The sequence below is a fragment of the Scophthalmus maximus genome, chromosome 2 (assembly GCF_022379125.1).
Source record: "Scophthalmus maximus strain ysfricsl-2021 chromosome 2, ASM2237912v1, whole genome shotgun sequence".
In the NCBI taxonomy this organism is placed as follows: domain Eukaryota; kingdom Metazoa; phylum Chordata; class Actinopteri; order Pleuronectiformes; family Scophthalmidae; genus Scophthalmus; species Scophthalmus maximus.
In genome coordinates, this window is record NC_061516.1 from 26,551,971 (window position 1) to 26,579,375 (window position 27,405).

The 27,405-nt window shown below is 43.5% G+C and overlaps 2 protein-coding genes across 9 annotated transcripts; both read right to left on the reverse strand.

Annotated features, from left to right (window-relative positions):
• Positions 1-113: 113 nt before the first annotated feature.
• On the reverse strand, positions 114-18,229 carry LOC118300245 (arrestin red cell). 4 transcript variants are annotated; one of them, XM_035624525.2, is made up of 16 exons: positions 18,050-18,229; positions 11,798-11,828; positions 11,432-11,492; positions 11,232-11,276; positions 10,659-10,756; positions 10,023-10,121; positions 9,613-9,672; positions 9,394-9,461; positions 8,902-9,037; positions 8,302-8,386; positions 7,647-7,719; positions 7,047-7,184; positions 6,875-6,958; positions 4,259-4,335; positions 3,738-3,792; positions 114-3,654 (listed from the first exon to the last, which is right to left on the reverse strand). In XM_035624525.2, exons 1-16 carry the CDS (start codon positions 18,070-18,072, stop codon positions 3,564-3,566), a joined length of 1,224 nt encoding a protein of 407 aa, XP_035480418.2. In that variant the 5' UTR covers positions 18,073-18,229; the 3' UTR covers positions 114-3,563. The 4 variants fall into 4 exon arrangements, with proteins under 4 accessions (XP_035480418.2, XP_035480417.2, XP_035480416.2 ...); XM_035624524.2 differs by having other exon boundaries at positions 114-3,657; positions 18,050-18,228; XM_035624523.2 differs by lacking the exon at positions 18,050-18,229 and adding an exon at positions 17,293-17,462.
• Positions 18,230-19,049: 820 nt separating this feature from the next.
• ap4m1 (adaptor related protein complex 4 subunit mu 1) lies at positions 19,050-27,345 on the reverse strand. Of its 5 annotated transcripts, none has more exons than XM_035624500.2 (16): positions 26,988-27,345; positions 26,117-26,175; positions 25,835-25,920; positions 25,622-25,728; positions 25,366-25,462; positions 25,150-25,260; positions 24,927-25,004; positions 24,544-24,606; positions 24,359-24,425; positions 24,170-24,223; positions 23,254-23,360; positions 22,537-22,628; positions 21,659-21,703; positions 21,278-21,328; positions 19,683-19,800; positions 19,050-19,585 (listed from the first exon to the last, which is right to left on the reverse strand). In XM_035624500.2, the coding sequence occupies exons 2-16, from the start codon at positions 26,172-26,174 to the stop codon at positions 19,394-19,396; spliced, it is 1,326 nt and encodes a 441-aa protein (XP_035480393.1). In that variant the 5' UTR covers position 26,175; positions 26,988-27,345; the 3' UTR covers positions 19,050-19,393. The 5 variants fall into 5 exon arrangements, with proteins under 5 accessions (XP_035480393.1, XP_035480392.1, XP_035480390.1 ...); XM_035624499.2 differs by having other exon boundaries at positions 26,117-26,178; XM_035624497.2 differs by lacking the exon at positions 26,988-27,345 and adding an exon at positions 26,813-26,962 and having other exon boundaries at positions 26,117-26,178.
• Between the last annotated feature and the right edge of the window lie 60 nt (positions 27,346-27,405).

Genomic DNA, 27,405 nt, shown 5'->3' on the forward strand with positions numbered 1-27,405 from the left:
AAAGTCCTTTTGAACCATTTCTGATAAACTGGTGCTGCGACATGACCTTTGATTCATCTCCATGGTAACCGCAGGTGAAACTCGCGGCTCAGTCACCACACGACACGAGGATCTGTTAGTTCATTTTACCTTTAATAATAAAAAGAAAACTAAAATAAAAATCTCAAAATAAAAAATACATGGCAAAACAATAGACTCTTAGATGATTATGAGAATAATCATGGTTGCAAATGATGGTACAGTAGATAATAATAATAATAATAGTCACCATAATAATAATCAGAAGCATAATAATCATGATTCTATCTGTTCTGGCAGAATCATCACCTGTTTTTATAGACATTATGGTTAAGCATCGCTCAGGCCGGGGGGCGTGGCACTTTTCAAAATATTTTCACACTTAGCAAAGTTACCCCACAAATGCACAACGAAATAAGGACAGAATCACAGCTCGTACGATTCACAGCACTGCTTGGAAAAAAAATTAAATTAAATTAAAATTTAAAAAAACATGCTCTGTGTCGGTTTCCTCTTCTTCCTCCCTTCTGGTTCGCAGCTTCAGTGACCGAGGGAAGGAAGGAAGGAAGGAGGGATGGAAGGAGGGAAGGAAGGAAGGAAGGAAGGAAGGAGGGAAGGAAGGAGGGAAGGAAGGAAGGAGGGAAGGAAGGAAGGAGGGAAGGAAGGAAGGAAGGAGGGAAGGAGGGAAGGAAGGAGGGAAGGAAGGAGGGAAGGAAGGAAGGAAGGAAGGAAGGAAGGAAGGAAGGAAGGAAGGAAGGAAGGAGGGAAGGAGGGCGGGAGGGAGTTTGGCAGGTTTTTTGAGTTTTAGAAAATAAAAGTTTGGTGGTTTGACGACGCGATGAGTCACGTTAGCTTACGAAAAAACCACAACTGAGAATTACGTTAAGAAAAAACGTGCAGGCATTAAAAAAAAAGAAAAGAAAAAAAGGTCAACATTCCTCTTTGCTTCCTGAAACAAAATAAAAAGTACAAGTCTGCAGTTCTGTGGTTGGTCTGGTGAAAGTGCGGTGCTCCGGTCGTCTGACACGTCCACGAGAAGAAAGACAAAAACTCAACGCCGACGCACGGATGTCGTGAACTGAACTGTCGTCAGCCGTCGGAGAAAAGATCTGATCATCCAGGACAATAACAACAATATTAATAATCAGAATTATATCAACAATACCCCGCGCTGCTGAAGACCTTCACATCGTGTCCCGAGTTTGACTGAAGAACATAAAATTGAAATATGGACGACGGGCGGGAAGAGAGGAGGAAGGTTTGAAGGGAAACACTGGAGCCATTTGGTTTATACCAATAAAAATAATAAACAACTTCATGATTTTCATTGGCTGAGGATTTTTTCATGGCACCGTTTTGAAAAATAATTAGTTAAATGGCATCGATGATTAATGGAAAAGGCCGGCGGCATCGTTAGGGAAATTAAAAAAACATCAGTGACTTTTCCAAAAGCCAAAGACAACGTGAGGGCGTCGTGAGAATAAAGTTATTATTTAAAATAACAAAACATGATAAACGTGTCGTACAAGGCAAAATGTAATAGCTCATAATCACCGAAATAACTCGTAACTTTACAAAAATACTTCCAAGAAAATAATTTCATGACAAAAGGCATCAAATGACAAAAAATCTATATGTTTTGTCTCATTACAAGATTTAAACCAGTTTTATAGATCAAAATGTAATTTTAACTAGTATAACAATTTTTTTATTTTAAAATTAGATCAAACTTTTACAGACGTAAAAAGTTTTGTTTTTTTTTCAATTTACAACAATTTGCGTTCTGCATTTGTAATCGGTTTACAGAGTTCAACTTTACGATAACTCCCCCCGGCAAGAAACGCATCACAAACTGCATCGGTGATAAAAACATGTTGCTATCGGCGATGGTGAGATTTAAAAAAGAGTGAAACAAAAAAGGCACAAAACAGTTTACAGTAATTACTAAACAACATGATTGATCCGGCAGAAACAGAGATGATAATAAACCACAAAGTAAGAACCAGTGTTTCCCTTGAACGAGCTCACGAAGTTTGACTCAACTTAACGGCTCAGCTCGGAACGACAGACGAGTTTATATCACGTGATCAAGTCGTGATCTGCATGAACACGGAACTGGAACTGGAACCAGACCGACGAACGTCAGAAACCCGATTTGAAAATCTTGTGAGACGTGAAGAGAAGTCTGGTGAATTTCTACATTTTTTTTGTAGAAACGCCACGAAAACGTAAAACCCGTCACTGGTTATTGATCAACTGATCGGTATCGTCTGTTCATGAAGTCTGAGAAACTAGAGTCAAAGTATTTACAGGTCATAAGCCCCGCCCCCTCCATGTTAGCAGATGGGACATGGACCAAACAAAAAAAAATCAACTTTTTTTTTTTTAAAGGAATCGTAAATAAACGTTTCCCAAAATGGTTTCTGTCATTTCAGGTCGTCCTTATCGCCAGAATCCAAACATCTAAGCTTTACATTTTTGTACAACGGGAGGAAGTAGAGACGTGTCGGCCATTTTGTATATCCAGTCATGATAATCTGAATCATGTTAGACGACCTCCAAACTTCTTCTGCTTCTTGACGGTTTAAATTAAATGGAACGACTTCATCGATGCTGGAATGATTCTGAACAAAGTGGGAATTAAAGAAAATAAACAAAACAGTGCCGCCGACAAAGTGACAAATATTTTACAAAATGGAGGAAGGAAGGGGGGCGGGTCGTTCACGTTCAGAGCGCGAAGAGAGCGAGGGAGTGGATGCTGGTGAAATCGAACTTCAGTCGCCGGTGTAAGACTGTGTGTGTGTGTGTGTGTGTGTGTGTGTGTGTGTTATGTGTGTGTGTGTGTGTGTGTGTGTTAGGTGTGTGTGTGCGCGCGCATTTCCTCCCTTTGCAGCCGCGACATAAAAAGCATCTACAGTGTTTCACGTGGAGACGAAAACTGCGCTCGCCACCGAACTCACCCGCTCGTACAAGAGTATCTCTCTATGTTTCAAATATATATCCTGTTTGTACAAGACGGAGATCGATCGCGCGTCGCCGCGGGAACCGGTCGACGTTCAGAAGGATTTTCAAAGTAAAAGAGGACGAACGTTGCTGCTTCTTCCTTTTCCTGTGACTCCTACACGTCTTTTTCTCTCGCTCTCTATTTTCGGGCCACTCAGTCGTTCCGTCGCCCTCGGGGCCCCGCCCACACCCGAATGTCATGACTACGAACAAACAGCAGAGATGTTCGATCCAGACCGAGCTAGATGACAGGGGGGAAATGGCAATGGCGTTACGAACGGCAGAAGCAAGAGAGGAGAGAACACCACCCAGCCCCTGATGGCCTCCGTCCAAACAGCCCTCATCCATCCCCTCCACCGGGGAATGTAACGTGTGTGTGTGTGTGTGTGTGTGTGTGTGTGTGTGTGTGTGTGTGTGTGTGTGTGTGTGTGTGTGTGTGTGTGTGTGTGTGTGTGTGTGTGTGTGTGTGTGTGTGTGTGCGTGTGTGTGTGTGCGTGTGTGTGGTGGGTCTGAAGCGAGCGGATGGCGGGCTGGACGAGCTCCTAGCAGTCCTCTTCCTTGTCGTCCACGGCGCCTTTGAGTCGCAGGCGGGCGAAGTCCTCGAAGACGAAGTCGTCGTCCTGGGAGATGCTGCTACTTAAAAAACAAAAAAAAAATCAATAACTACAAATCAATGATCAACTTTATTTATATTCATACCTAAGTGTGAAACTTACTTTGTGTCGAATTCTATCAAATTGGTGTCGATGGGCGGGTCCATCTCCGGCACAGCTGTATAAAAAAACACACACACACACACACACACACACACACACACACACACACACACACACACACACACACACACACACACACACACACACACACACACACACACACACACACACACACACACACACACACACACACACACACACACAGGTCACACTAGTGTTTCCATGGAAACTGCCTCTCGTCTCCATGGTGATTCAGTGTACGAGGATGGAAAAGACTAGAAACTGACTGATACAGATTTATACTGACTGACGATTATATTTTAAACAAATTGATTTATTCAGATGTCGTCATCGAACCGTTACGATGAAATGTAACTGAGGATCCATATTTTACAGTTTAACCATGCACTTCACTATAAATAACGATAAAGAAGAAGAATACAGTTTTTTTACTTGATTGAATCAGAGGCTGAGGAAGACGACTGACAAAAAGCCTAAAACTCCCATGATGTGGGACTCACCTGACTGAGGGCGCGACAGCGGCGCCTCCACAGGTTTAGGATGCATCAAGATGAAGGGCAGCTCAACCGACACGTCTCTGAAACACACACACACACACACACACACACACACACACACACACACACACACACACACACACACACACACACACACACACACACACACACACACACACACACACACACACACACACACACACACACACACACACACACACACACACACACACGTCACAATTCATGGACACGTGCATAATATTTAAGTTTGATGTTGTTTATAATAAAACAAATATAATCAGTAAAAAGGACGTTACAGTTAAATAATCAGATGTGACTGAGTCTCTGAACCAGTTTGAACTGGTTTAACGTTTAGATCTGATTCATCTGGTGTTTGAATCTGGTTTCAACTCAGTTTCCCTCTTGTTCAAACTCAATTTAAAACTTTTCTTTCAGGTTTAAATACTTTCATCCAGTTCTATAAACAATTTAGTTTGTATAGATCAATTTAAACTGAATTACAACCAGTTGAGTTTGGTTAAAGCTAAAGTGTGTAATTTTTGTAATTTTCTGATGTTAAAGTGGCAAACTTCAACCAACTGAGCGACCGACAGGGGACACTTCATGGCGTCACACTGCTTATTTCATTTCCGGTTTCCGGCAGTGTCTGAAAATTCAACGTGAACACGACGTATTCTGGACCGTTTAGTTCAACAAGCGTATTCAACACGACGTAGAAACATGGAGACTCACACGGAGGTCGGGTCCACCTCATGGAACTATATTTAACTCATTATACATTTATGAACATAGTTATGGACAATATATTCAATTTATGTGAATAAGTTCTTCTAAAAGTTACACACTGTAGCAAAACCAAACTAAACCAGTTTAGATCAACTTCAATCTATTTCATCTCCTGTTTAAACCAGTTTACCATTAAAAACCAATCTATCCGTCATTGAATCCAGATTGAAAACGTATAACTGTGTTTGTTGATGGACGGAGGAACCAGGCTGTGTTTTCATGTTTCATGATCAGACTGAATGAAAACTGAGGCCGTCAGTCACATTTACCTGTCCAACATGCCTCGCAGCAGCCTGGGGGAGGGGGGGGGGGCAGAGGGGGAGGGGCATAGGAAGCCAAAAACACAAGAGGGGAGATGAAGATGAAAAAGCAGGAGGCAACACGTTGACAACAAACTACAGAGGAAGCAAAAACACAGCGACGAGCAACTACAGCAGGAAGCAGGAAGTTGGAGGATGCGGCAGGAGGCGGAGCTACGACGACGTCAGAATCAGACCCAAGACATCGATCGAGTCACTTTTCTACTTCCTATACTCAGACGACAACTGTGATGAGTTCATTGTTCGTCCATATATATACAGTCTCTGATCGTCTTTATATACAGTCACTGATCGTCTTCATATACAGTCACTGATCGTCTTTATATACAGTCACTGATCGTCTTTATATACAGTCACTGATCGTCTTTATATACAGTCACTGATCGTCTTTATGTACAGTCGCTGATCGTCTTTATGTACAGTCACTGATCGTCTTTATATACAGTCAGTGATCGTCTTTATATACAGTCGCTGATCGTCTTTATATACAGTCGCTGATCGTCTTTATATACAGTCGCTGATCGTCTTTATATACAGTCAGTGATCATCTTTATATACAGTCACTGATCGTCTTTATATACAGTCAGTGATCGTCTTCATATACAGTCAATGATCGTCTTTATATACAGTCACTGATCGTCTTTATATACAGTCAGTGATCGTCTTTATATACAGTCAGTGATCGTCTTTATATACAGTCAGTGATCGTCTTTATATACAGTCAGTGATCGTCTTTATATACAGTCAATGATCGTCTTTATATACAGTCAATGATCGTCTTTATATACAGTCAATGATCGTCTTTATATACAGTCAGTGATCGTCTTTATATACAGACACTGATCGTCTTTATATACAGACACTGATCGTCTTTATATACAGACACTGATCGTCTTTATATACAGTCAGTGATCATCTTTATATACAGTCAGTGATCATCTTTATATACAGACACTGATCGTCTTTATATACAGTCACTGATCGTCTTTATATACAGACACTGATCGTCTTTATATACAGTCACTGATCGTCTTTATATACAGTCACTGATCGTCTTTATATACAGTCAGTGATCATCTTTATATACAGACACTGATCGTCTTTATATACAGTCACTGATCGTCTTTATATACAGTCACTGATCGTCTTTATATACAGTCAGTGATCGTCTTTATATACAGACACTGATCGTCTTTATATACAGTCACTGATCGTCTTTATAAACAGTCACTGATCGTCTTTATATACAGTCACTGATCATCTTTATATACAGTCACTGATCATCTTTATATACAGTCACTGATCATCTTTATATACAGTCATTTAAAAAGTTGAAGTTGCTTCTCCTCGTAGCAGCTCCGCCACAAACGCTTCATCAAGTCCCCAACAAAACTCCATATTGATATTTAGACTGAGGCTGAGGACAGGAAGTGATGTCAGCAGAGTTGGAGGGGTGTGTGTGTGTGTGTGTGTGTGTGTGTGTGTCTTTTACCCTCCACGTGAGACGACCAGCTTCACTTTGACTCTGTAGGACACCAGGATCCCCAGAACCTCTTTGTTGGTGACGTCCTTCACACTGAAACCCAAGCAGAGCGCCGCGGTCATGTGACTGAATCAACACCTGTGTGTGTGTGTGTGTGTGTGTGTGTGTGTGTGTGTTTTACATGGTGGAGGAGGCCAGGTTGGTGTCTTCGTGTTTGAGTTTTCCGTCCAGAGCGAGTCCTCTCTTCTCTCGGTTCTTGTCGAGCGTCGGGGTCAGAGTGTAAACCTTACAGAAGGTGGAGCTGGACGACACCTGGTCACTGTGGAGACGACACGCTGCTATCAATCACACTGTTCGTGTAAACCCCGCCCCCTCCACAGACTGACCTCAGATCAGCAAGATATTATTGCTGTAAATCACTTTAGTTTGTCATGAAACCAAATCACATGACACCAATAAAACCCCACTTTAAACAAACTAATCCAGTTAATCTGGTGGTTTATCTTCTGAGAGAAAGTTTAAACCCAGTTGATTTTAAACTTAAACTTTGAATCCACTTTACTTGGTTCAAAGCAGAAAATCTGTGTTTAAACAAACACAAATAAATGGTTTAAACCAAATTATTGAAATATGATCAAAAACTGAGGAAACAAATTAGAAACAAAGATTCTCTTTGACTGAACTTTACTGTTTGAAGCAACACGGAGGTTGTTTTCAGGTGTTAAATGTTTTATCAATCTCTGTTTGAATGTGAATCTTTATTGATCCGTCTTTAACTTACTCGGCCTCCAACTGAGCCACTGGACATTTGTACTGGGCCGTGCTGAAGAGACAGATGTCTGCATACTGACGCACTGCAGAGAGAGAGGGGAGGGATTCATATGTTAATATTGTAAAAATAATAACATTCGGTTTCATTACGAAGGTTAGAAACAGAAATATTTCGCAGTAGAAGAATAAAGACGATCAGTGACTGTAAACAAAGATGGACGACACGTTTCTTCTTCCTCTCGTTGTAAAACCATGAAGCTTAAATATTTCAGATTCATGAGCCGCCATCTTGTGCTGGTGACGTCATGTGGAGTCAGAGTCTGTGCAGTAGGGGCGCCTTGGTATCGAGGTACCGCCCACACACACACACAAACATGCTCTCGACCAATCATGAGTCAGTGTCAGCGGTCAATCATGACGTCTCAGCCCTGTTTTTATCTCATCAAATAACTAATGAAAAGCAAAGTGATCAGAAACATGAACACGTGAACAAACATCAGTGATAAGAACGACCTCACATGACATGGAGGGGGCGGGGCTTATGACCTGTACTGCAGCCAGACACCAGGGGGCGATCAGGAGGATTTGACTTCACAATAGAGGAGCCGACATGTCGTCCATCTTTATTGACATACTCCAAGAAGAAAAAGAAAACAGAGACGTACCTGAAATCTTGACTCTCTTGACGGTCTTGGTTGAGTTGTTGGTGACGTGAACGTTGACGCTGATGGGCTCGCCGTGGTAATACAACTACACACACACACACACACACACACACACACACACACACACACACACACACACACACACACACACACACACACACACACACACACACACACACACACACACACACACACACACACACACACACACACACACACACACACGTTCATTACTATCATTAAAGCAACTGTTGAGGAAAACACATTGATTCAAAACAAGAGGCAGTTTCGAACAAAAGAAGAAAACATGTGGAGCTGCAACAGAACATAGATTAATCTATTCAAGTAGTTTTTTTATGAAAGAAAACATTTCAAAATTATCTGATTTCAGGTTCTTGAACATTAATATATTTCTGTGGATGAAACAAAACATCATGTTGGAGTTTTGGGAAACACGGTCAAAAATTCTCAACATGTTACTATAATTTATGGACAGAACAGCTGTTCAAACATTTCATGTTACAAACCACCAGCGTGTGTGTGTGTGTGTGTGTGTGTGTGTGTGTGTGTGTGTGTGTGTGTGTGTGTGTGGGGGCACACCTCCTTGTCCAGAGACGCCTCCAGGTGCAGGGATCTGTCGGACATCAGGAAGCTGCGAGTCGTCTCCACCATCGGCTGAGGACCAGGCTTCTCTGGAGCGTACTGAACCTTCCTGATCACCAGACGCACCGAGTTCCTGTTCGCACACACACACGCACACGTTTGTTTGTTGGTTTGAAAGAATCCACGACATGTTGGTGAGGATCTGGACAAAGGGGCGGAGCCTGGAGTGTTTTTATCTCTTTCTTCAACATTGTGAGAGAGAAGTTTGTTTCCCTGATTCCACAGAGTAATATTCATGGATCCAGATGAAAACAAACTGTTAATTGTTTTATTGGTTTTCCCCTTTTTAAGTTTTTTCATTTAATTTAATTTTATTTTCTCCTCCTTTTCTCCCCCATCTTGTTGATGCCTCAATGTCCTGTCTTTTCTTTCAAACAAGTTATAAATAAAATATATATGGAGAAAACAAACAGGTGTTTCTGAACTCACCTCTTGTGAATCTTCTCTTCTATCGTCTTGGCGCAGAACGCTCTGATCTCGAAGTCCACGCCGCAGGCCTGAGGAGACAGAAGAGGAAACACCTTGACCTGCTGACGTTCTACTTCCTGCTCAACCCCTGAAACAGAGTCGCGTCCCCACGTTCGGCTGCAGTTTATAAAGACTGTGAGTGAGTGAGTGAGTGAGTGAGTGAGTGAGTGACCGACCTACCTTCCCAGTGTCCTCTGGTCCGGGCTGTAAAGTGACTGAACAGGGAAGGTTCTGAGGAATCTGAAATCCACAGGAGAAACAAGGTTCAGTGATTCAGAGTTTCAAAGTAAACAGCAACAACAACAACAACAACAACAACAACACAGAACATCAGACCTGATGTTAACAGATGAACAACTGATCCAAATGATCACCCCGACTTTCTTTAACATGACGATATACGGCGTTAGGTCTGTGACCTCTGAGTGACCTTCTAGGCAACTGGATCATTTCATTTGATCGTCAAACTTTTTGTGAACCATTAAACCGTTTATCAGACGCTTTGTGTGTTCGACTCTTTGTTGAATAAAAACCTGGTTCCAGTGGACGGAACCAAACGTTCCAGCACATGAACAGCGGCGGCGACTCACAGTGAAGTAGAAAGGATGTGCATGTTGACCAAGTTTCTTCAGCAGCCGCTCCTGAAGTCGGCTGTTTGGTTTCCTCTCCTCAGGCACCGGAGGGAAGGCCTGACCGAGGAGGAAGAGGAGGAGAGGAGGAGGAGGAACGTTAATCCAATTCATTCATTCATTCATCGTCTACCGCTTTATCCAAGGGTCGCGGGGGGTCGCTGGAGCCAATCCCAGCTGACATTGGGCGAGAGGCGGGGTACACCCTGGACAGGTCTCCAGCCTATCACAGGGCCACAGACAGAGACGGACGACCATTCACTCTCACATTCACACCTACGGTCAATTTAGAGTCTCCAATGAACCTGACCCCATTCTGCATGTGTCTGGACTGTGGGAGGAAGATGGAGAACCTGGAGAGAACCCACGCACACACGGGGAGAACATGCAAACTCCACACAGAAAGGCCCTGGTTGATGAAAGATAAACTCACTCAAAGCTCTCGACAGTCCAAGTCACATTCACACACTTTCAGCAGGTCATGTTCAGTGTGTTGACTAAAGACACGTGTGGACCGGAGGAGCCGGGGATGGAACCAACGCACTTCCAGCGAGTGGACGAGCCGCCCCACCACTGAGAGTCAAAAGCAGCTCTGACCTGGAAGGTGGAGATGTACAGATCCTTCCTGAACGACAGACCCAGGACGTCCAGGTCCTCACGGCCATAACGGAACGCACAGGTCAGTGTGACGAAGACTGTGGGGAGGAAGAGGAGACGAGAGTGAGGAAGAGGAGACACAAGTGAGGAAGAGAGGAGACACGAGTGAGAAAAGGAAGAGACAAGAGTGAGGAAGATCAGATCAGAGAGACGAGAAAGGAAATAATATGCAATAAAATATAAATGTGTGTGTGTGTGTGTGTGTGTGAAGTGTGAAGTGCAAAAACACTTGTTGATGATGTAACTGAATGTCAGAGGTCGTCAGCGGAGGAGGGTCAGAGTTTTGTGAGAAAATGTAATTTTCAGGGAGGTTAAAGTTCGAATGAGACGTGAAGAACAAAGTGATCAAATTGATGACGCTTAAGATTTGCTCATATTTCCCTGACGACAGTGAACGTCTCACATGCGCGGTTAGTTCAAGGACCATGGGGAAGTTGACGATCCGACGACACCTTGTGTTTGTACAGTTTTTTTGATTTGGTTCACGGGGTGAAGAGTGTCGAGTCCTCTCACCTTTCCGGTCCTTCAGATACTCGGGGTCGACGAGGATCACGCCGTCTTTCGGTGGCGAGCAGGAAGGAAGACAAACGACAGGCGTCAACACCAAACTTCGTCACACAGTTTGTTCACTCAGCTGTTTTCACACCTCGCTAACACTGTGTGTGCGTGTGTGTGTGTGTGTGTGTGTGTGTGTCTGTGTGCTGCAGACTCACCCACTGCATCAACATGGTCCAGGTGATCCACAAAGTCCCTCTTCCCCAGGTAAACAGTCACCTGCACACGTTCGTCTGACATTAGTCTCTATTCACTTCACACCCTTTTCAAATTCTAAAAAAAAACTTCTGTGACAAAAAAACTCTCTAAAAACATTCCAACAACAGTTAATATTATAATTATAATTATAATTATTATTATTATTATTATCATAATCATGAATCCAAGTTCTTCTTTTTTGGGGGTTTCGGCCTCCACTGGTTTTGGAAGCTCCTCCCTCTTTGTTTCAACGCTGAGATTAAAAACGGAACATTGCGTCTGTGACCGTGTCGGTTGTTGCAGAATAAACAAAACGACTGACTCACCTTACAGTTGGGGCTCGACTTCTTGAAAACTCTGAGAGGTTTGGAAAGAAGAAGAAGAAGACAGTGGTGTTAGATTTTCTTTTCTTTTTTTTCAGTGCTGAGAATAGTTTGTCAAAATCAAATTTGAGGAAATGTCTCCGTTTGAAAACAAAGTCGCGGTTTATTTCCACACAGCAGTTAACTGAGGAGGGAAGTGACGCGAGTTAATGTCCTGGTCCTGAACCCGACACCACAAACGTTTGTTACACAGGATATTTAGCAATTTTTATCTCATCGAATAACTGAGTAGCAAAGTAATCATGAACATGAACACGTGAACAAACCTCAGTGTGATAAGAACGAACTCACATGACACAAACATCTACATGTCCCATCTGCTAACATGGAGGGGGCGGGGCTTATGACCTGCACAGCAGCCAGACACCAGGGGGCGATCAGGATGATCTGACTTCACTTTAGAGGACACGACATGTCGTCCATTTGTTTTCCCCAGAGCGACCGTGAGTCAGTTCAGCTTCATCCAATGTGTAAACATTGACATGAAGGGGGCGGCAGCTGAGAATGAAAAAAAACATGCGTACACACTCGCCCTTCGCCTACATGAATATTTACATCTGGATCATTAACCGTCTGTTTAGCTTTCAGATCGCTGACAATCAACAGCTCGCGGTTTCCTACCACCGCCGTTGCCGGGCTCAGGACGCCGCCGCCTTAACCTTCAGATCTACACTGATCTCGTCAAATAACCGATTAAGCAACAAGATGCCCACAAACATCATTAAGAGCTGAAAAAGATTAGTCGATCGACAGTAAATTAACCAGCAATTATTGGGTTTTTTTAGTCACAGGAAGAAGAAAAAAACAACCAAATGACATATTTTGCAGTCGCAGCTTCTTCGAGATGACATCACACACGCGTCACGGTCAAACTGTAACGCTGTGGACTGTGAACTGATGCATCATCAAGCTCCAACCACAGACTGAGAATAAAGATGGACGACATGTAGTCAAATCACCATGATGGTGACAAATCGAAGTAAAGGTTTAATTGTACACAATATTTTAGCTTCATTTTTGTACGACGGGGGGACGAGGAGGCGTGTCGTCTTCTTTCAGGTTCCTCAACATTTGATATTCAGAATAAAAATAATAATTAAAACTAGCACATTGTTTTTTTTTTGTTCAATCAACTAAAATCATATATATATTTTTTGGAATCGTCCTCAATTTTCTTTCAGACCACAAACAAACCGAGTCCTGCAGCTAGATGTGAAAGCGCCAGAGTCGCAACCACTTCCTGGTGGCATCACACAAACAGGAAGTACCAAACTCAGCGGTTTTGCCTCCTCACATCTCTTGTTCAAAGCCAAAGCAGCGTTCAGGGGAAACATCGAGCTTCTGCTTTCACTGAACTGTTGACAACAGAGCGGCGGCTCCAGCTTCCTGTCAGGACACCTTGGTTATATATAGACCAGGTCGACTTCAAAGAGCAAAGTCAAACTTGTTCACACGTTACTGTGTTCAAGTCTCAGGACTCACACACACTCACACACGCTGGGCTGGTTTTCATCATCAGTTGGTGGCTGAGGATTTTTTTTTTCTTGTTTAGTCTGATCAACAACACGAAACCCAAAAATACTTTCTACTAAAGATACGAAAAGTGAAGCACAGGAAATAGAAAAACTTATTCCAACAATTGGAGGCTTATTAAAATAGTTGGTTTGTCAATTTTTTCTCATCGTACCGAGCGGCTAATATCTTCAGCTCTGGCTGCAAACATAAAAAACTTAACTCGTGGTTATTTTCATTATTTTACAATCCGATGACTATTTTCCAAGAATCGATTATTTGTTTTGTGTATCAACAGTTTGTTTGCCGGAGACTGAAGTTCGTATGATTCTGTTTTCAGAACATTCAGAAAGTGGAGGCCTCGGTCGTCGGCCCGTGATGACGTCATCACGTTTCCTTACGCGAGCTGCAAAACGTGTCGATAACACTCGGTGGCGCCAGAGAGCAGCGGGAGAGGCACGGAGGAAAACGGTCATATCTCAAAAACGAAAAAATATTTACATCGTTCAAATAAGTTAAGAGTGAAGAAATATTATGTTCATGTTTCTATATTTTGAAATACTTTTCATTAATAGGTTTTATGTGTTTATTTAGCATAACCTGAAGATGATGATCTTAATTTATAACAATTTCAGAACATTTATCTATTATTATGGTTCATTGAAATACTTTTTAGATTAAGTTGAACAGATTTATAGAAACATTTGAAGATTCTCCTGGGAATGACATCTCTGCACAAACAGCGCCGGAGGCCGACGCCCTCCTTCAGCAGGGGAATAATCCCGCATCGAGGAAACGCATCTCACGCTCGACTGGCTGCCGGATGAAAGCGCCAGGGCGGCGGCGGCGGCGGCGGCTGGTCCACGTGCAGCGGGGACTGTCTGCGGGGACGGACGAAATGCGTCACCTCGACAGGAAGTGAAGCTGCGCTTCAAGTCTGGACAAGAAACGAGCGACTGTTGTCATGAAAATGAATCCTTCGGTTATTCTGCGGATGATTTGAAGATTACTAATAAAAAGCTGCAGAGGTTGAGGTCAGAGGAACATGAGGCAATAAATACGTGATGGTTGTAAAAAGCTTTTAATACTTCAAATAATTGATAGTTTATTACCAATTAATCTGCTGATCGTTTGGACCTGAATTAGTCCTTTGATACGACTGTCTGCAAAAATACATTGCATGACCTTGTTTGACACACACACACACACACACACACACACACACACACACACACACACACACACACACACACACACACACACACACACACACACACACACACACACACACACACACACACACACACACACACACACACACACACACACACACACACACACACACACACAGTTTACGAGGCGTCTGACTGTTTAAATCTAGATACAAGGTTTCTGACATTCATAGTCAGGGCCCCTGTATTGAAGTGACTGTTAATAATTGTTGTTGTTGGAAAAAGTTTTGTGCCGTTAAACCAAAACCATGAGCTGAAAAAAGCTCCGCCCACACTGACGCACCTTAGCATGAAATCTCATCACTGTTGCTACGGTTACGCTTGGCGTCCACACTACGACAGACTTGAACGGGCAGGAACTCCGCAGACGAACCGGGTCACCGTTTAAAAACACAGACGCGTCCAATCACTGATGGTATTGATCTGATCAGCTGATCGTCTCCACGGTTTTCATGTTGCTCTCGACCGGGAAACGCTCGGAATCACTTTCAATCTAATTAACGTGCAGACGTAGATCCTGACACAGCGATGAGTCACTCCCGTCACAAACGACTGATCGCCACAACGAGAAGTTTGTTTGTTTGTTTGTCAGTAGGATGAAAAGCTCCTGAATGTTTTTAAGTCTCTTTCTTTAACATTGTTTTCACAGAGAATAATTCACGAGAACTTTCAGACACGTTTACTGAACGAGTCTGTGAGTGACGGACGATCTGGTTCATATCATTTTCTCTTCAGCTCCGTCGAGATGAGATATTAAAATACTGATTATTAGTATTATTGGTATTAGTTACCAGAGGGTGAAGCCACAGTGATTTCCTGTGTGATAATGTCAGACATGTTCCAGGAAGGTTTGTTCAGCCGCCGTGCGTCGGGTTCGAATGATGTCGTTTTCCCACCTGTTTCCTAACAGGAAGTGAGCGAGTGGGCAGAGACTGGAAAGTTAAGAGGCGGAAGGGCACACGGAGTCCGGGGCGGTGGCGCCTGCAGCGAGAGTCCGGACGCAACGGTCGCATGTTTCAAAATCCAGCAGCAGATTCACAAAGTGAATGACATGACAGGAAAGAAAAAGACTTTATATGAATTTAAAACAAAGAAACAAGAGGAGAGAAGAGTTTGTGTTCATCAGCTGTAACAAGTCTCTGTCTCGACAACTAGAGCGTCAGTCAGAAGATCATCATCATCACCATCATCAACAACTGTCCAAATCATCTCTCTTCAGACTCAGTCAGTGAACGTGTCAGATAGTTTTCATGAATGATTCTCTGTGAAATCAGCGAAACATGTAAAAAAAACAACCTCTGTGTCACAATGTTAAAGAAAGAGATTAGAAAGTTCCCTGGCTCTGCCCCCTTCGTCCACATCCACACCAACACGTCGTGGATTACTCCTTCAGACACGTTCACTGAAAATCTGTAGCAACCACAATTATTTTCATTATCGATTAATCTGTTGATCATTTTCTCGATTAATCGTTTGGTTCAAACAATGTCGATCGTGTTTCCACAAAACCTCAAGACGATGTTTTGTTTTGCCCACACACCAAATATATTCAGTTCACTCTCACAGAGGAGCAGAGAAACCAGAACATAGTCACATGTAAGAAGCTGAAATCAGAACATTTTGACAAATATTATCAAAATAGTGGGCGATTAATGTAGTAATCGATTTCTAATCGATGAACTGTAGCAGCTCTAGTTTTTGTCATCCTACCAACTGACTGACGGAGGTACACATCCACTGAAAAGTTCAAGTGTGCTGATGGAAAAAAAAAAGCTTCTTCCGCTGCAAGAGACATTTTGGTTATTGATAAATCTGTTGATTCAATCGCAAACTTACGGAACAAAACACAGAAACGTTTAGTTTAACGATCGAGACGAGAAGCCGCGGATCATCACGTCTGAGAAACTCAGAATATCGATTTTTTATTATTATTATTGAAACAATGTGTCGATTAGCAACAACAGTGTATTGGTTTTCCATCAGTCACCTGATCATCAGGAGTAGATTCAATACTGATCAGTCAGTTTATTGATTAGATGATAGATTTATCAGCAGCAGATTTGATGATTGATTATTCTTATGTATTTCAACAGTTGGTTTCAACTTCTCAAACATTAAGATGTGATTTAATGTCTTTGTGATAAATTATTTAAATATATATATATATATATATATATATATATATATATATATATATATATATATATAAACAGATAACCACTGGTCACGTGAGAAGAGGAACAGGTATTTCAGATCGGATTGATTATCGAACAAAGTGATCAGCAGGTTAATCGATCAGCTTTTAAACTTCTGACACTTGATCAGGATGAATCATTAAAAACGGAGCAGAGTTAATCTGGAAACACACACACACACACACACATACACACTCTCACACACACACACACACATACACACTCTCACACACACACACACACACACACACACACATACACACACACAAACACTCTCTTTTACACACACTCACAGACACACACACACCCACTCACTCAGACTCACACAGACACACACACACACACACACACTCTTTTACACACACACACTCACTCTCTTTTACACACACACACACACACACACACACACACACACTCTCTTTTATACACACACACACACACACACACACACACACTCTTTTACACACACACACACTCTGTGACCCGGGGCTCAACACACCTGACAACCGGTTCGTCGTGAGATCCGTTCACCGTCATGTTCACGAGCATCAGTGGGAAAAACAAACCGAGCCGGAGGCGCTCACTTTGTTTACCTGCTCACTCCGCCATCTGAACCGAACCCCCGTCCTCCCCGTGCGGGGTTATTAAACGCAGAACACGGCACCGCGGACCCAGAAACAAGTCCCCCCCCCTCACACACACACACACACACACACACTCCCAAGTTGACCAGGAGACGGTCGATGCCGCCCACCGCGGCCGTGTTGTCAGTGAAGCGCCGTGGGGATCCGTGAAACCTGATTTATGTCTGAACACACCAGCACCAGTGTCATGTGTGTGTGTGCGCGTGTGCGTGAGGGGAAATAAACGTCGCTGATGATCAGTCGCTGCTAAACGAGTCGCGTCGGTGGATCGTCGACATTTGACAGATTCGTGAGCCGCGTCCTGTCCGCAGCTAGCTAACCCCGCCCTGCTGAGCTAACTTGGCCTTCCGAAGACGAGGTCATCGCCCCCCGGAGGCTCAGACACGAACCCGGGGGGTGGGGGGGGGGGCAGGCGGGCGGACCCGATCTCCGAGTCCGCTTTTACCCCGTGAAGCGGGTCCATTCTCTGCAGCACGGGAGGAGATAAGCTGCCCCCGCCCGCCCGGGCCGGCCAGCGGCGGCAGCAGCCGCTCGCTGAGCGGTGTAGCAAAGTGCGTGAGATCCGCGGCTAACTAGCTTGTTAGCCGCGCTAGCCCTGGCGGACTCGCTCACCTGGTGCCCGCCTTGTCCCCCATCTCCTCGGCAGGCGCACGACAGGAGGATCCCGACGAGATGAGCCCGGAACCCGCGGAGTTCTCGTCTGTGGGAAATGTGCGTTTGTTCTCACGCAGCTGCGTTCGTCCGGTCCATCCGCCGCAGCGCCGCGCAGCTAACGACTCAGTATGCTAATTTAATTTAGCGCCGCCTCGGCTCCTCTCGCTGGCTTCCGCAATGGCAGGATGTGTGTGTGTGTGTGTGTGTGTGTGTGTGTGTTGCGCAACACCGAGTCTCCGGCAACATGACAACAAGAAGATGCATGAGGCCAAATGTTAAACAGACAGAAGAAGAAGAAGAAGAGCGTCAGTGACACGGGGCCCAGAGGTCAGAGGTCGCGGGGCCCCTGAGCCTCAGACTCTGTTCTTTCAGATAAAATCACAAGGAAAACTGACTCATCTGTGAATATAAACGTTGAGTTTTGATTCCGTCTGATGATTTGTAACAAACAATTTTTTTGTTGTTAAACACTTTTTATTTATTTGAAAAAAGTGATTTTAAATTAATCTTTACTCACTTATTCAGTGACATGTTTTTTTAGACTTAAAACTTTATTTTTTTAAACATTGTTTTCAGTGGGGAAAAAGGAAAATAACTAAGTATTTAGATTTGGCTCAGTGTTCGTAGAGCTGCAACTAATAATTATTTTCATATTCAATTAATCTGTCACATATTTTCTCCGTAAGTTGATTTCAAGTTGTTTGGTTCATAAAATGTCATAAATAAATATGTTTCTCAAAACCGCCAAAATTATGTTTTGTTTTGTCCACACACCAAAGATATTCAGTTTACTATCACAGAGGAGCAAAGAAACCAGAACATATCTATATTTAAGAACCTGAAATCACAGAATTATGACTTCTTTTTCATGAAAACTACTTGAACGGATCAATCCATTATCAAAATAGTTGGCGATTGATTTAGCAGTCGATTACTAATTTGATTTATCGATGAACTGTTGCAGTTGTAAAAGAGTTTATTAATTTGTTGGGCTGATCATCGTGTTCTGGTGTCAGACGGAGAGATGTACGACTCTTACTAAGATTTTAATTCAAGTTCAGTTTTTTTCAAATAGAACCAAACATGTGGCACAGACGTTAGTGGCACTTAAAAATAAATAAATACAACAAATATTAAAACTGCTGATACACATTAATTATTTTGAATGGAAAAACATGACATGATTTCTTGTATCCACTTCCTCTCATCCCCAGAATCTTGAGTCAGTAAAACACGTCATGTTCTCGCTGCTCCATCGTGAAACCCGACGAGAAAACATTCACTTCTCCGAGGTTTATTTTTTTAAACCCGAATGGTGTAGGAGTCCGAGTGGGTGACGTATCGAACCCAGCGCTGCGACGGGCCGGGCTGGACGGGCGACAGGCGGAGGAAGCGGACCTGCAGCCCCGTGGCCGTGATCTTCGGCAGCTCGAAGCTCAGACCGACGGGACCCACCTCCAACATGGAGGCCGAGCTGAGGCCCGGGACGTCCAGCTGAAGACGGACGGGACACAGGAGGTGTCATGTATTGGAAAGTGTGTGTGTGTGTGTTTGCGTGTGTGTGTTTGCGTGTGTGTGTTTGCGTGATCACCTTGAACAGAGCAGACAGTTGTGTTCCTCCAGGGAAGCGAGGGATCTCCCAGACAACAGCTCTGCTCTGCGGCTTCAGCTCGGCACTCTGGTCCGGACTGCTGAGCTCCTGCGACAGACTGAAAAACACACACACACACACACACACACACACACACACACACACACACACACACACACACACACACACACACACACACACACACACACACACACACACACACACACACACACACACACACACACACACACACACACACACACACACACACACACACACACACACACACACACACACACACACACACACAGTTCAGAGGTCAGCGGGGACGGGACGTGGGCGAGGCAGAAAGGTTTTCAGACACACAAGCTGATTTGATGAATAATCCCGCCGACGGATTTCAGCTGATGTCAAAATCTGCTGCTCGGCTCCGGAACGGACGAAAGACGGAGATTCTGTTTTAACACTGTGACAATGAAAACCCGAAACTGCTCAACTACATAATGATTTACAAATAAACTGAACAAAAAATATGAATGATTCATAAGTATTTTCTTCGACTAACTTTATTAAGCCAAGTTTTTTCGGGGTTTTTATTTTTTTTTTAATTCGTCACGGTTGCCATGGTTACGCCTGTCGTCCACACCACTGTCCAATATACCTCGGAACTCGGAGCCCAGAGGTCGGGGTGGTGAATTATTTTTCCGACTTCCGAGCTCCGAGCTATAATGGAATGCAACATTTCTTCAAACTGTGTGAAAACTCCGGGTTTGTGTTTTAGTTTCTGAAACGATGACGCAGACGACGCCCACGTTCTCTTCTCTGATTGGTTATCATCAGTCACGACGCGACGACCAGCGGTGAAGGCAAAGCATCGCAAACACTTCTTGTCAGGAGCAGTTCCGACTCGTCACCGTCGCTGTTCCTCCTTCAGAGGAATTTCTGTTACAAGTTACGAAGCCATCCAACTGCAGTCGAGACAATCTACTTCCTGTTTACATCACGTGACCAGTTGTACGTGAAGGGTCACGTGACACACGGGTTTCAGATGTGTTAGCATGGACGCGGACATCTGATAAGGAGCTAAACTAAGATTTAGTTTTAAGATGAAAGCGAAGTTGCGGGGATGAAACGTCAGAATAGGTCTACCAGCAGTTTTCCGGGGTTTATCCTTAAAGGGGCAGTAGGCGATTTTAATTCAATGAAAAAAAAAATTCAGTGAAATATATTTCCAAAGCTGTCAGTTCTGAAGAACAAAAAAAAGGATGTTGATGAACTTTATTGATCCCAAACTGGGAAATTCCAGTTTGTAAACATCTTTTTTGTCTTTCAGACACAAACAAACATCCTGTGATGAAACATTTTACAATGGACAATATGAGTCGAGCGGAGCGGCTGAACCTTCGCCCTCGTCCACGGTTCTCATTTCCATGACTTTACATAACAAATCAGGAGCCGACTTCTCTTCTCGTCTCTGACGCTTCCTACTTTGTTAATGTTATTTTCCTATTTAAAAAACGCTCCGACGATGAACTCATCTACACCTTCTGCCCTCGAGTCCAGAATTTCCATAACAACATTTGAATGTCTCTCACCTCACGGAGCCTTTGGGAACCGGGACGGAGGCACAGACGTTGATGGCAGCGCTGCAAAACACAGCGATGACATCATCATCATCATCATCCTCATCATCGTCATCATCATGAGTGCTGACATCCACTAATCTTCCATATGTTTATTAAAACTGTGTCACTAAGTCTGATCACTTCACCTGATGGAAATTAAATTGAAAAAAATTAAATTTCAACAACAAGACGTGAGATCACAAACATGTTGAGCTCATGGTCAGAGGACGTAGATGCACCATCAGTATGTGTATGTTTGTGTGTGTGTGTGTGTGTGTGTGTTTGTGTATTTAAAAGTTTAAACATCATGACAGTTTGTTCTTGAAGATATTTGATTAAATAAAAACTCACGTCTTTGGCGGCAGATCACAGCGAAGCTTCATGTACATCAGCAGTCTGCAGAGAAGAAAAAGAAGAAGAACAAGAACAAGTTTTCAAACTTCTGACCTCCTCTGACCTCTGACCTCACAATCTTGACCTAACCAAGATTTGGTTCGGCTCAAAATAAAAATCTAGTGGAGTTAAACATGGTTTCATCAGGAGACGTGATGTTGTAGTTTTTCAATATAGTTACTCATGTTACTGTGGCAACAGTAAGTGCAAATTTTCTCCCCCCAAAAAAATTCCAAAGTTTGAAAAAAATTCTAAAGTTTCAGAACAGCGAGAAGAATCAGACTGAAGCTCATGTTTCATGACGGATCTGTTTTTTCAGCGGAGTTCAACATGTGTTGTTAATATTTTAATAAAGTGTATTTGTGCGGATTTTGTTTTGATGTATGAAACTTTCAATGTTGTGTTCAGTGGCAGATTTCATTTGTCAAGTGTCTCGCATTCCTGTACGTTTCCTCATTTGGCAAAAAAATTATTATTAAGAAATGTTAAACTTAAAAAAAACAAAAAACAGAAAGAGAAACAAAACAAGATCCAGACAAATTTTCTCTGGATGTTGAATGATGCAGAGTTATTAACCTGGACACAGAGACACGACTTGTCCCTCCTCCTTTGTAAACATGGACAACGTATGTTGTTTTATGATTATTAAAATGTGACTGATGAGATATTTACACTCAGCAAACAGACACCTGTTGGTTGAAGGAACATGTTTCTAACAACGAGCCGCTGCCTGAATGCAAATCAGTGATTAAACAGCACATACAGGTGTGTGTGTGTGTGTGTGTGTGTGTGTGTGTGTGTGTGTGTGTGTGTGTGTGTGTGCGCGACATCTTTACCTTCCTCCGTTGTCTCTCTCGATGGTCGGGAAGAGACGGAAAGGAGGAGCTGAGGGCAGATTGTCACTCAGCTGATACTGCATCACCGTTTGCTGCAAGAGGAAGAAGAAGAAGAAAAAGAAGAAGAAGACAAATGCTGTTTATAGACAAAACAGTAAGAAAATCAATCTACAGCTGAAACTATAGACTGCGAATAAAGATGATGACACGTCTCTTCTTCCTCTCGTTGTACAAACATGAAGCTAAAACATCTCAGATTCAGGAGCCGCCATCTTGTGCCGGTGACGTCATGTGGAGTCAGAGTCTGCGCAGTAGTGGTCGTGGAGTGGATATCGATGGCCCGCCCACACACAAACAAGGCTCTCCACCAATCATGAGTCAGTGTCAGCTGTCAATCATGACGTCTGAGGCCCGTTTTTATCTCATCAAATAACTAATTAGATGCAAAGAGATCGGAAATATAAACACGTGAACAAACATCAGTGATAAGAACGACCTCATATGACATGGAGGGGGCGTGGCTTATGACATACTGAAGCCAGAGACCAGGGGGCGATCAGGATGATTCGGCTTCATGTGGTCCATCTTCTTTAACTGTCAGTGGCTGAAACATTTAAAACCTGCAGCAGGTCGACGTGAGATGTGTTCAACGTCTCATGGAGATAAGACAATCAGTCAAAACCCGGCGAACAAAGAGAGAAAGTTAGAGACGAGCACCTCTCCCTGACTCGGACAGAGGCGCAGGATGCGGTGGCTGTCGAACTCGTCCAGTCGGACGGCCTGGTGGAAGCTGCACTCGTCCACCCGAACGGCCGCCCCGTAACCTGGCAACAGACAACATCGGAGACTAAGAGCCGACGCCTCAACCTGCAGAGACCAACTTGACCAGACGTGATGGTGACACAAGGCTCGTGCCCCAGAACTGAACACAACAATTTATTTTTAATAGGTGTTTTGAAAGTGATAAAACCATCGCCGGTTATCCAACATGTGACAAATGAAGAGACGACGTGCAGATCTCACAAAGTGGAATGACTTTTAAATTTAGCCTGAAAGAGCTTAATAAATAAATAAATGTGTGTGTGTGTGTGTGTGTTTGTGTGTGTGTGTGCATGTGTGTGTGTGTGTGTGTAGAGTGAAAAACAACAGCAGGAAATGAAATGTTGGAGGAAATGAAGAAGTTCCCCTGTTCTTAACGAAGCTGATCTGTGTTTTCATGTGACGAGTCAAATCAGGATTTATCAGGATTAAAACTGGATTTAATCCAGGTCACAAATTTAAGATGATTAAAGTTAATTGACTGGTGATCAAGGTTCTGGTGCTGATCACAAGCCAATACGAGTCTTTCATGATCAGTATCTGCGTTTTGGATTTATTGCGACATGTAAACGTATATTCTACAGAGTAAACAAAGCAGGAACAGAGGTGATTAATGTTGAAAATATTTGTTAAACTTTTTTATTTTTTTATTTCAGTTCTATACAAAAGCCTACTGTTGGTCCGAGCTCCTGAGTGTACCAGCAAAGCTTCACTGGTGAAACTGCGCCCCCTAGTGTCACAACCCAGAAGTGTGTGTGCGTGTCTGTGTGTGCGTGTGTGTGTGTGTGTGTGTGTGTGTTTGTTTGTGTGTTACCTCTGAGCTGTGACTTGCCGATGCTGAACTCCTCGTTCAGACCAATCCTCATCTCTGTTAAACGAGGACGACAAAGTGTTAGATCCTCAGTGACCTCGTTCACGCCTGCTGTCTCCGTCTTTCTGTCTTTGTAAAACAACACTGATGATGGAACGACAGTTTCGAGATGTGTGTTTTGTTTGAACTCACCTGAGCAGCTCGGCATGTAACACTTGACTCTGATCTCTCCCTGGACGTCGGCCTTCATCAGAACTCCCTGAGGGTTTTAACACAATTTAACGTTTAACTGTGAGAATCAGGAGCGTCGTTCCAACAGAACAAGATCTGACAACGATCAGTGACTAGTTTCAACCTGACACGCTGACGGTACTCACGTTGGAGCCGATGACGACCGACATCCTCTCAATCACGTCCACAAATATCTCGCTCTTTCCTCCCTGGAAACAAAACAAAACAAACACAAGTGGAAACTGTGAGATCTGATTCTGCCTCAGTCACTCGTGATCGCAGCAGTTTGTTTCCAGGAAGTCTTACAGTCCGGCTGCGAACGGGCTATTTACTGGAACACGAGTTTTATCTTTCCATCAACAAATATCTAAATGACCATGTCTCAGTGGACACAAGTCTAACTCGCTTTGAATGTCAAAACTGCTCTGACTTAGCTACTTTAGCTAACTTAGATTAAAGACAGTGACGGTGTATGTTTTAGTATCTTGTGTCACTGTGTCGTCACGTCTTCAGGCGTCATCTTGTTTACCTGCTCCCTGCTCGATTGGATGGGTCTGGCGGATGCAGAGCTCGGAGCCACTTTATTCTGCTGCGTCTCTGCTCCGAACTTCAGCAAAAAAAAAAACAACAACACAAAAACATAACTACACAAGACTGATAACCCTCTGAAACAACACGTCTCACAGGTTTGAGCCTGTGACCGTCCGACCTCTCGTGTGACGGGGTCAGGTGTTGTTGGGACGTTTACGCACCAGGCCGACGTTGCTCAGGTCGAACAGGCTGAATGGTCTGGAGGAAACGGCTTCGGTCTGGATGAAGTTCTTCAAGACGTCAGAGGACGTCGTCTGGACGTAACCATAGTCCTGACAGACACAGAGGTGGAACCTCAGCTGTTAATGTGGCGATTGGATCTGGACAAAGGTGTGGGGCCAGGAAAGCAGCAGCAGCCTCTCATCAGTGACACTCACCACGACCTCGTCCAGCAGCTCGTAGATGAGGGCGAAGTTCATCTGCACCGACTTCTCCGACAGAGTGCCGCAGTAATCTTTCACCAGAGCGGTGAGCCTGAGGGGACACATATACACACACACACACACACACACAAACACACATTGTTTATTACTGATCCTCGTCACCGCAGCGCGATCAAAAACAGATCCCACGGCGGGTTAATATTTTAAAACAAGACAAACTAAATATCTTTCATGTCAAACAAACCCATACCTGTTGAGGAACTCGACAACGGTGAAGGGTGAGGAGTCGGCGGTTGTCGTGGCGACCCAGTAAAGTCCCCCCTGTCTGACGTGGACGAAGTGAAGATCTTTGTGACTCTGCAGAAGAAAAACAGACAACGCTGACGATGCGTTTATGAGGTCCGAGAGGGGAAAAGTGTGGTGCTGTATTAAGTAAAGTTTGATTGAGAACACACGGTGTTACCATGACAACCGGAGGCTGGTCTCCCGTCAGCGCAGTGACCATCTCGTAGAAAATACTGACGACATCGCTTCCGGCTTCTCCGCGGACTGATGGTGGAGTTAAGAGCATTTAAACAAACCAGAGGAGAAAGTAGAAACACACGACGCTTCATCAATAATGCATGTGTCTCAACACACACACACACACACACACACACACACACACACACACACACACACACACACACACACACACACACACACACACACAGTTTGTCTTTGGTCTCAGTTGTTTGGAGGATACAGTCCTTGTAGATGAGGTGGTCGCCCTTGGAGGACAAGATGAAGACCTGAGAGATCATCCTGCTGAGAGACAGACGGAGACGGAAATCAATCCACTGCAGCTCGAATGTTTTTCTTTTTCTTTTTTAAAAAACAAGTACTTTTGGGCTCCAGCCTCCCGAGAATGAACTGTCACACAGTAGCTCCCCCTGCTGGCGACCGTTGATAGAGCCATGTATGCTTATTTTAATTACAGTATTATTAAATATCAACAATAAGCAGCTGTCTTGTTTGGACAGAAGCTACAGACAAACTCCACTCAATCAATATTCTGCCAATTTTCAGCGCCTACTTAAAACAAATCACCTCGGTGTAATTATGAAAACCTCCATCTCTTTTTAAACATCCCTGCGTAAAACAAAGGACAGTCTACAGCTGCAACAGCTCATCGATTAATTGATTAGTAATCGACTACCAAAGTAATCGCCAACTATTTTGATAATCGATTAATCGGTTCAAGTAGTTTTTATTAGAAAAAACAAGTCAAAGTTCTCTGATTTCAGCTTCTTACATATATATTTGTAGTTTCTTTGCTGAAACTGAATATCTTGGTGTCACTTGGAGACACAGTCCACATTTTTCTATTTTCTATTTATGAACTAAACAACTAATCGAGAAAATAATCGACAGATTAATCGATTATGAATATAATAAGTACGTTTTTACTGAAGCCGAATTCCGCAGAAGCTCCATACAAGTCAGGAAAAAAGATCCATCCTGTCTTAACATGCACGCGTGGCTGTAAAACAAGTCGAAGTAAATTAAATTGACTGAACGTTAAAGCGAGTTTGGTTTTTAACTGTGACGGTGCCGGTGACTGTGATGTTACTCACCCGCCGCAGACTCTCGGTGACACAGAGATGATTCACTTCGACTGTTGTGTGACTTTGATCAACTGTTGTTGATCCATGAGTGACTCTGATGATGATGATGATGATGATGATGCTAACAGTAGCCCCGGGCTAACGTTAGCTTAGCTGTCGTAGCGTGTTTAAACTTCTCAGAATCCACACGAGATCCGTTTGTGACGAACTCATCGACTCTGAGAAACTTCTATATATAAAACCGTGAACCGAAGTCACAATGAAAATTAAAAAATAAGATTTTAAATTCGTCTTATTTTATTTAGCTGCCTGTTTCCTGAACCTGAGGTGAACCAGTCCGGCAGACCGGTGTTTACAAACCGGGTCAGCAGCACTTGCAGGCGGCGGTGAGCCGCACAGCGCCCCCTGGTGTACGGGCGGTTCACCT

Bases quoted from the DNA above. Each gene is read 5' to 3' on its own strand.
- LOC118300245 (XM_035624522.2), bottom strand. From the start codon at position 17,342: ATGCTCGTGAACATGACGGTGAACGGATCTCACGACGAACCGGTTGTC. The intron at 10,122-10,658 runs GTCAGAGCTGCT...CTCCTCGGTCAG, and splicing joins TGTACATCTCCACCTTCCAG to GCCTTCCCTCCGGTGCCTGA. The intron at 6,959-7,046 runs GTAAAACACACA...CTTGGGTTTCAG, and splicing joins AACCTGGCCTCCTCCACCAT to TGTGAAGGACGTCACCAACA.
- ap4m1 (XM_035624497.2), bottom strand. From the start codon at position 26,883: ATGTTAAGACAGGATGGATCTTTTTTCCTGACTTGTATGGAGCTTCTG. The intron at 24,607-24,926 runs GTAAACAAGATG...TTTTGTTTCCAG, and splicing joins TCCAATCGAGCAGGGAGCAG to GGAGGAAAGAGCGAGATATT. The intron at 24,426-24,543 runs GTGAGTACCGTC...TAAAACCCTCAG, and splicing joins CGGTCGTCATCGGCTCCAAC to GGAGTTCTGATGAAGGCCGA.